Here is a 10,881-nt window from a genome sequence, read left to right as displayed (position 1 = left end):
GTTTATAATGTGATCATTGAAGTGAAAATGATTTTCAAAAAGTTTAATAGTAGAACACCAACCCTGTCAGCCAGGAAATGAAACCTGTCTTTCCAGGCTTTCTTGGTACATCAATTTTTGCAAACTTTTTATTCGTTTCAATCTTATTAACTTAAACATTAAACTAATCTTTGTAAGAAAAAAACAACAACTTCATATCGCCACAGTGAGGCATCCTTAATAAAGTTTGCTTAAATGATAAACATTCTGAAACTGACTTCAGTAGCTTTAGGGTGTGTATTATTTACATTTGAGAGGATAGCAAATAAGTAACAAATAACACGTCGTACGGAATGCAATCCATAATACACACATTAATAGATGTGGCCCAGTACACGGAAGACTATGGTCACACAGATTCTGTGTGATATATTGTAAGGAGGGAAGATACTTCTAATTTAGTCTAAATGAGAACATAAGCTCTCTTTTGGTTGCTCTCATCTTTCTTGCTTCTCTTATTCTGAAACACATTCTCCACTTTATTAAACTGTAGGAAGTCTCAAGCTTAACCAATATTAATTACCGAAGTTTACGGAATTGATAATGAATCATCACAGTGCCTGTGTTATCCATGTAGAATAAAATGGTCTGTGAGTAGGTATTGAAAGCAAATAATGTTCTAGAGGCTACGCAAAAGTTGCTTTCTGGAATTTCAGATCAACAGTTCTGTACGATCAAATCATTACTAATTATGTACTATATGTATTTGTTATAATTATTGACTTTGTATACACAACGTCTTCTTCCTTACAAGCCATTTTTTGATTGATAGTCTGAACAAGAGTTGAAAAATCTCGATAACATTAAAAAGAAAAACGATTTGCAACTTTTAATTATATTAATACATTTTGCATTATAAATTCCAGGTAACACATCAGAATAAGATATTACAATACTGCTGAAGACTTTCCCTAAGTAGTTTTTTCAATAGGTATTTAATATATTTGTATATCATTTCTTTATAACAACGTTACATTCTTCTACATATTTCTTATTACCAGTCTCCTTAAATGTTTTAGCATATGTAAAGCACATAATGCAATATCACTGGAAACCTGATGACAACATTGTTTTCATGTTTGTCAGTAAACTTAGTTTAATTTGGCAAGTATTTCAGAATTTTCTTGAGTGTTTATATGCAGTTTCAGCACTTGAGATATTTGTGTGTAAAGTGCAAACACTAATCAGTGTCATGCAAACAAATATGTCTTTCCCAACACAGTAGTGGTGCTTCTTGCCATCTAATCTGGGTTTATAGAGAAAAAGCTTTTTCTGAAACACAGACATACGAGAGAAAACCAAAGAAACCCGAGCTACATTGGGCAAAAACTGTACACATGGAAGCAAGCAACTAAAATAAAAAACTCTGGTTAGAGCAATAAATACCATTGTTTAATTGTTATGAACAAGAAAATCATACAAAAAATAAAGAGCAGAACAATGTAAATGTTTTATTTACTTCATTTAAGAATGTGTTACTTTTTTTAATGAATGAACCAAAAAGACAAAACAGAATTAATTCACTAAGTAGATTTTATTTACTTCATTTAAGAATGTGTTACTTTTTTTTAATGAATGAACCAAAACAGAATTAATTCACTAAGTAGATTTTATTTACTTCATTTAAGAATGTGTTACTTTTTTTTTAATGAATGAACCAAAACAGAATTAATTCACTAAGTAGATAAATGATCCTATTCTCATAATTAATGCTACAACAATTTCTGGTTCTTCAAAAATATTCATAACAAAAAAAACGTAAAACATTTTAAAACTACTTACCCACCGTAACTCATCAAACTTCATGTTATTCAGTCCATCTCTTATAATAGCCAAATCCATTTCCCTAACGAACCCAGCATGGCTCCATAACCGATGTCGCTTTCCAGGAAGCGTGGACAATCCATGCATCCGACATAAACTGTGCTGGAAACAAGAAGATATGGCACAATACTTTTAATTTATTGCACGAAACTATTTTAATGAAAATGGTGGTATATAATATGTTTACTTAACCTATCACTACATGCAGAGGAAATATGGAATAAGCACTACTAAGGATTCCAATTAATCTCTCTCTGTTTATTTTATATATATATATTCTATGTATGAGGGGAAAACTACAAATACAGCATTAAAAAGTAAGCAAAATGACATGAAGTCATAGATTTAACTATTTAATCATACAATTAACATCAGATTTGTTTGGTTTGGTACATTTCAGAGCATGTAAAATGATAACACAAAGGCAAAATGTTTCAATAACTGTTGGAACAGCTGCTATTCTTAGCCAAAAGCTTAACAAATTTCATAACAGGACAGGTTGAAGCTGCAACAAGACAATACTTCAGATGTTTCATACTTCCTTCAATGTTCTCTTTGTTGTGTTTTATGTTAATAACACTAAATCCTTGTTGTGTTTTATGTTAATCGATAACACTAAATAACCACATTAATACAATGAAATACTTATGTTTGAAACTATACTCTTCAAATAATTACTAAGATCAGTTGTGACTATACTGAGTGAGCTGTTAAACACTACCTTGGAGAAGGTGTAAGCCAAAACAGTGACAACCGATCACTTACTCTAGAAATTAGCTCATTTTAACTGACTTACTGAGTCCTGTATTAAAGTATTCAATGTGTTACATTAACAAACACTCTACCTTGGAGAAGGTGTAAGCCAAAACAGTGACAACTGATCACTTACTCTAGAAATTAGCTCATTTTAACTGACTTACTGAGTCCTGTATTAAAGTATTCAATGTGTTACATTAACAAACACTCTACCTTGGAGAAGGTGTATGCCAAAACAGTGACAACTGATCACTTACTCTAGAAATTAGCTCATTTTAACTGACTTACTGAGTACTGTATTAAAGTATTCAATGTGTTACATTAAGAACAATGTTTACTGTTGTTACTTTTATAAGGTTTTAAGTTCTGAGAAAATTTCTCTAAATACCAGAAACTTAAAAGTTGTGATTAATCATTATATTAATCATATCCTACCAATACTAACTACAATAACAATTCTAATTTCTGCAAATAATAAATAATACCTGTTTCTCCCTCAAATATTTGCAAGATTACTGCTACCTGTATAAAGATTGATTAAAATGTTTTGTAAGTTCATCTTTAACCTCTCTTCTCACAAAAATAAATCTTTTTGTTTACTTTTCTATAACTACTGTCTAAATGTTGTTAACACACTAAATTTATCATTTCTACCTAATGCAGTCATCTTTTCATTAAAATATGACAAAGTATGTCATACTTGCTGCCAACCCTTCTTTAAAAGCAATGAAATGTGAAGATATTGACAGGTTCAATAAAATAATCTTAAAGCCTTTCAATATGCATTCTGTTTTAAAAAGAAGGAGTGTTTGAAACAATATGGAAAAGGTTGAGATTCTCCCTTACAGTTTCAAATACTCAGCTCCAGGCAATAACCTTTACAGAGGTAAACATGAGGTGCTACAGAATTTAGAAGGGCATTGAAAAAGTTATTAAATTATTTAACCACTTCAGTACACTTGTTTGTCTTTAACACAATAACTTACTGATTTTTCAGGTAATCACAGACTAAGGATCGTGAATACACAATACCTTACTTCACCTCGTGATTGTTTTCTATTCATTAGGTGTATATAACATGTATACAGAGTCACTTACAGTTAAGGATGGAACAAATATATGATACTACTGTACAGTAATTTTGTGATGAACTGGATAATTAGATAACATTTCCATCACTGGATTATATCACAATAATATGCAGGAATGACACTAGTTGCACGTGGATCACACATAACTAGTATCTGACCCACTGGTGCTTTCGTGTAATTTCTAAATACAGTAGTATTATTCCTCGATATTTAATAGTGAAAGCCCTGGTAGTCATAATACAGATAATCACTAAGTAACTTACATAAATATCACAACTATGGCAAATACACTCCAAACCACAGGCTCAGCAGGGGATTAAGGGGTATAAAGCACTGTCTCATGTTGCCATGTGCCTCATTACCTTAAAAGTCCTGCCTCAGCTGCTCACTCATGTGGAACTGTAAATACCTGGTACATCTTTATTAAATTTTTAAAAAATAATGACAAAGTAACTCGTATAGTAGTAGAGTATAATATACTGAATTGTAGCTCACATCTGTGGCATATGTTCAGTACTTACAGCCACATCTACGATCTTATTCAAAAATATCCAAATTCAATTGGATATCAAGTGACAGGTATCCAAAATCCAACCAAACCTTTGTTCCATCCCTACTTACGATGTTGCTTATCATGTAAATGTTTTCTATACATTAGTGTAAATACCACAAGTTCAGAGTGACTTACAATGTAGCTTATCATGTAACTGCTTTCTGTTTATTAGTTTAAATACCACAAGTTCAGAGTGACTTACAATGTAGCTTATCATGTAACTGATTACTATTTATTAGTGTAAATACCAAAAATACAGAATGGACTTAGCTTACCATGTGACTATCTTTTAATGTCCACAAACCATAAGGATCATCCACAAAGAGTGATTTAACCTTTAAAATTTCATCTACTCTGGGGTGAACACCACTACCTATCTGAAAACAAAAAAAAATAGAATGTCCATTTATACATGCTACAGATCTGTCACTATATAGCATAATTAAGTCCAAAACACTTTTTAACAACATGCAATCAGTTTAATTGTTTTAACGATTTTACAAGAAAATTTTTTACCACTGTCTAATAGACCTGTTTTGGAATCATGATCAAATACAATGAACAACACTGAATTTTTTTATAAGAACTTAATGACTGGCATCTTACATATATATATATACTTTTCTCAATTACATTAACATACTAACAAATTAGTAGAATACAGTTATTCACAAGTTAACTTTCCTGAGTCTTTCAAATATTTGCACATAAATCCAAATAATTTTTATTTCACAAGAAGTCCTCCTTGTATGTTGAAGATGCATTCCTGAAAAGTTTGACTTTAAGTGAAATGATATATAGCAAACATACACCTAATGGGCACTAGGAACGTGCCAGAGCGATAGCAGTTGTTTGATACTATGAACACTACCTGTCATATTCATGTGTAGTTTAAAATGTTTGAAAACTTGTTTTTGCATCTCATTACAATATGGAACATGTTCCTTAATTCATCAAGAACGTATACAGGAAATGACTTATAATGCGGTAACTTATAATGAGGACTCACTATATGTTATATGTCTTAAAACTATTAAAAGTTGATTCTTTTCTCCTCTTTAGCCTTAAAGTGTATTACATTTGCTTTCAATAAAAAGTGGTCATAAAATTCAATAACACAAGTATTCCTACTTGATAAATCCCAAGATATTCAATTCAGTGAATTATAAACTGTTTTCAATTGTTATCAGCAACACCGAAACCCTGGTTCTGCTTTAAGATGTACAGTTTTTCAGTTGTTTACAGCTACAGTTGAATTCAAATATCAATAAGATAATAAAATCTTTATACACTAAACCTAATTAACTGATGAGCTTTAAAATGTGTTAATTTTACCTTCTTAGGACTCAGCATCAAATCTACAATAACATATGTAACGTACTTGAGACAGTATGGCTTCACATCTATTTTTCAGATTATCATCTGATACAGTCAAAACCTTAGACTGTAACTGACGAAACACTGGTCTGTAATTATAAAGTTTCTTCCTATGACGACGAAGGGCAAAATCAACTCTTTGTTGGATAGTCCAGAAGTGTGTTGAAAGCACGTAATGTGGAAACCAGATCCTTAAATATAAATTCAATAATTTAATAATCCTGGATGGTAGACTGTTAATAATTCATTCTCATACTGCTTGTAAAGCAGTAGATTTCATACTGGGTAACTTTAAGAGTCACATACTTTGTCTGACTTTTTTAGGAAACAGTATTATTATTATTCAGCACTTCTACAAGCACATTGATTACAGTTAAAGAAATCTGTCTCAATATTATTTCTTAACACTAAAGCAGTCTAAAAATTTAAATGTTAAGCAGCTAAAATCACAAATAGAACCAACTTTTTTTTTCTCATTGTGGTTCTTGAATTATTTTACATCTTATTGGAATTTCATAGGTTCTCTTTAATATGACTTGAAATTTTTTAATTAATATTTGAATTTCCTAATTATTTCACACGAATGTAACTGTAAGTGGTACAAAAAGTTGATAAATATCTTTAAGTCTTTAACTAATTATTTGGCTGAAAAGCAAAACCCAATATATACATATATATTTGTCAGAAGTCTTTTTCCAGCTTGTTATCATATGTAGGTAATAATGGACAAGGAAAATAAACCAGTAAAATGTAACTAGTGTTACAGATAAACAGATTAAAATGATAAACAGAAATTCATAATAACACATAACTAAAAAAACAAAAGAAGTACTTGAGAGCAAATAATTTAAAGCGAAAAGTTTGATAGGGCATAAATGAGTGAAACAAATATTAGACAAAGTGTACAGAGAAAAATAATAATATTCAATTTATACAATAATTTCAGTATTACCAAAATTCAAGTGTTTGAAATACAGACTTAATGCAAGTTACAGCCACATGCAAATCTAAAGTATGCCATACTTACACAAGAGGGAATACAATGTAATTAGTAAAAGGTAAAGCAGCTATGACCAATATGGGAGCCACTTTCTTCATGTCTTTGGGAGTCTAGGAAGTGAAAATAACTTCTTGAATACCAACACATTAACAACAGAATAATATACACACACATATAAAGATAATAAAATTATGTTAACTTTGATACTATTAAAATTATTTGTCCCTAAACAATTAAGCCAATCTTATTTTGCGTACTAAACTAATATGCTATAAAACTTATGTATGCCCTGAAATTATATTTGAAGAATAAAAACACTGTTAGTATTTCAAATATTTTTAAGTGTATTTTTAGCATGATTCAAAACATATTTCCAAACTTACGTTTCAGTTTATATTTACTCTTATAACTTCCAAAACAAAATAATATTGCCAACCCATTTTTTTACAGACAATTACTAAATGTATTATTCAGGAAATGTAATAAGTTTTAGCTATTATCAGTCACCTGGAGAAAATTTGATTCAAATATTTGAAATATTTACATCTTTCAGTAGACACTTCAGCCCCCCCCCTCAAGGAATAAAACTTGAAATATGAAGTAGAAGACTCATATTGAATTTAAAGGTTGAGGATACTTTAAAATGACTAATAACATATTCAAATGACTTAAAATAAAACACAAAGCTACCCCCCCCAAAAAAAAGAAATAAAAAACATTATTTTAAATCTGAAACCTAGTGATAACTACCTATTGCATAACTTTTTCAATTTCATTTCTCTGCTACAAATGTTTTAATTTTTTGTAGCAAGGTTGATATTGAGATCAAATTTACAGAAATTGCCACAAGGATAAATGCATTAGAAGCTCTTCAACCATATGTTGTAACTTCTAAGTAACTTTAGTAATGAGTAAACACTCACATAAACAATTTTACCTTAAAAATAATGTATCATGCATGCCTAAGGACAGTTGTATTATAATGTGATTATATTCCACAGATGGAAAAATATTAGAAGAATGGTGTTTTATGCTTCTGAAGAATATGTATATTTGGAACTTAAAAGTTGAGATTTGTTTACAATTGCAATAAGATTTAGCCTTTCTGACAGTGAATTATTATAGTTTTGATAATGATAAAAGAATCTACTGTAAAATGTAGTACTGTACTTTAAAATGTGCACTTTACCGTGACTTTTGAAAATGTTGAAAATCAGTTTACTCTTTTTGCATCAATATAAAATCCTCAGACTTTACAAGAAAATATTTCAATTTATTGAGTAAAGCATTTAATCTGGTGAAGTGCAAAAACCCCTTAAAGCTTAATTTATGAGCTTTGGAACCAGTGTTCCCTTTAAGATGCGGGGCCACACAATAACCAATCATGTGCCTCACACTTCATTATTCCAACCATGCACATCCTCAGTAATGGTGAGACACGTTGATGACCTTAATGACCTTGGCAGTAGATAGACCTAAAGCCCAAATAACCAACTGGTAGCATTGTGAATCGATCTAATGATTCAATAGGGTCGATGGTCCTAAACCCCCCCCCCCCCCCGCCTCTAAATTGGTAGTGCACATCTGCACATTGCCTTGATACTGGTGAGCATGAAAAAATGAGAGAGAACATTGTTTGGGACTGAATAAAAGGTTTTCTGGACACTGACTAGCAGCATAGAAAATAAAAATCTAAAATGCCATTTTAAAATACCTGTGGATTGAAATTATTAAAGATCTAAGTGAAATGTGGTAAAATAAGACACCCACAGTTAAACGTGATGTTTCACCATATTTATAAACACCCACAGTTAAACGTGATGTTTCACCATATTTATAAACACCCACAGTTAAACGTGATGTTTCACCATATTTATAAACACCCACAGTTAACTGTGATGTTTCACCATATTTATAAATACCCACAGTTAAACGTGATGTTTCACCATATTTATAAACACCCACAGTTAACTGTGATGTTTCACCATATTTATACATACTCACAGTTAAACGTGATGTTTCACCATATTTATAAACACCCACAGTTAAACGTGATGTTTCACCATATTTATAAACACCCTACAGTTAAATGTGATGTTTCACCATATTTATAAACACCCACAGTTAAACGTGATGTTTCACCATATTTATAAACACCCACAGTTAAATGTGATGTTTCACCATATTTATAAACACCCACAGTTAAACGTGATGTTTCACCATATTTATAAAGACTAAAACAATAATACTTTACCAGTTACATAACCACTGGAGTATTGATAGAGATAGATGTTGACTGTCTTAAAAGTTGTATACAAAAATATGGGAAGACCTACAAGTTACTGCCCTAGACGTTATTACTAAGTCAAGTCATTGCACAAAACACAGAAAATTTATTATTATGTTTCAAGGAATTGCTTTCAGCCCAGTTTACCTATTAAGCACAAATATTTAGCTAAAAATTATTATGTTTGTTCAAACGAAACTTCGTTGTTATTTCTTTTGTAACATATTTTCTAGGTGTAGTTGTGAACGTGAAGTTATAGATGGTTCTAGATATGATAAATATAAAATGTCAGTTCAATATGCAGGACTTATAAAACAAAAATTCATTCAGTTTTGGAAATTGAAAAGGCATTATTCATAAATCACAATTTATCTTAAATTTACGTGTTAAGTTACTACTGCAATCTATATTACTTACCTGAAAATATGTCTCCAATTCTTTCCTAGTAAGGTCACGTACAGACTTTCCATGTCTAAGCTCATGTGATATGCGGAGATATTCCTTCATATCTGTTAACAAGTCTTTTGTACCTAACAACAAAACAAGGAGCGTGAGTCAATGGTGATGATTCTGAGATTGTGTAAAGATACTGAACTTTAAATTCAGACCAGAAACTTACTTTAGATTCATCAAAATCAACTCTGACCCAGTAATATTTTTATATGATTGTAAATCATAAAACAATATCTATATTTCACTCTTTAATTAATAACAACTATTGAATGTTTCAAGCCAATTTCAGTTGAATAAAGTTTATAAAGAAAAACACAATATCCAGTGTTCTGGCACTTCTAACCTTAGGTACCCACCTGAATATGCAAGTGTTTCAAAACTCCAAGTAAGACATGTATAAAGCTCAAAAAAACAATTTTGATGACTAAATTTTGGTATCTAGTTAGATTTAAATGTTCTATATAAAAATATATATTGATCATTCTCTATAGATTGAAACATACCCAATGTCTTAATGGTTATAAGCAATCCATAATTTAATTTAGCCATGTTCTTAAGGTGATATACATTAATTCCATTAGTTTTTTTCTCCAAATGTGTTTCATACAAATATTCTACTTAACTGATTTTTTAAAAACTAAAATATTGTATTCCATGTTTTTGGAAGATACTACAATGCTTACTCAGCAGTTGCAAATGTACAAACAATACTTCTGTTTGAAAGAAAAGTTTACCATGATAATGTTTTAAGATGTAACCTATTAATTAAAAAAATGTTGACATTAATGCTTTAAAAATTCAATCTTTAGTCCTAGAATTACATACCAGTTAGTCACCTGTCACAAACAACAGTTTGTAATATACTTATTCACTTATGTAAATTTAATAGTTTTGTTTTAAAGAAATTCTTAAATATTTGATATGTAAACACACACATCATTTACTGTGATGTATATGTTATCCCGTTTAAATTACTGGCAAACATGTGCTAGCAATGAAAATCAAAGTGACATGTTTGGAATACAAACCAATAGAAAATATTTGATATATCCTGAAAGCAGAAGGAAAATTTTTCTGTAGAATTCGTTCATATCCTTCAACAAAGGCAGAATACTTCTGGGCAAGGTATTTCTTGATGCCAAGTACAGGTTTGACATACCTGCTGCCTGGTTGTGGTCTCTGAACATCTCCACTGAAATAAGCAGAAACAAACATGTGAATACCATAATAAAGCTCACTGCAACTTTATAATATGTGTACTAGTCTTCCAAAACAATGACACCTATAGTATATTGTCAAACTAAAATACTACCATTTCTTTTATAATCAATGTGAAAAGGTAAAGAAGAAATATATTGACAAGTTACAAACTACTGTTTATCATTAGATATCTTAAATGTGAACAGAAACTCAAAAATTAATTATCTTGTAGCCTTCAAATTTCATATTCAGGCTATTAAGACCAGTTGATATACATAATATAGTGCTATTATTGCCATAA

The 10,881-nt window shown here is 30.4% G+C and overlaps 1 protein-coding gene across 1 annotated transcript in view; it reads right to left on the bottom strand.

Moving 5' to 3' along the window:
• Positions 1-10,881, bottom strand: part of LOC106462187 (LETM1 domain-containing protein 1-like) — an 18,798-nt gene that overhangs the window by 4,924 nt on the left and 2,993 nt on the right. The window contains exons 2-7 of the mRNA XM_013922087.2: positions 10,409-10,572; positions 9,345-9,457; positions 6,668-6,750; positions 5,645-5,831; positions 4,539-4,640; positions 1,822-1,965 (exon numbers count right to left, since the gene is read on the bottom strand). Coding sequence (XP_013777541.1) covers positions 1,822-1,965; positions 4,539-4,640; positions 5,645-5,831; positions 6,668-6,750; positions 9,345-9,457; positions 10,409-10,572 — 793 coding nt within the window. The remainder of the gene's footprint in view (positions 1-1,821; positions 1,966-4,538; positions 4,641-5,644; positions 5,832-6,667; positions 6,751-9,344; positions 9,458-10,408; positions 10,573-10,881) is intronic.

Source organism: Limulus polyphemus, unplaced genomic scaffold (assembly GCF_000517525.1).
Source record: "Limulus polyphemus unplaced genomic scaffold, Limulus_polyphemus-2.1.2 Scaffold1114, whole genome shotgun sequence".
NCBI lineage: Eukaryota > Metazoa > Arthropoda > Merostomata > Xiphosura > Limulidae > Limulus > Limulus polyphemus.
Note: the sequence above shows the minus strand (reverse complement) of the source record. Positions and strands in the feature narration are given on the sequence as shown.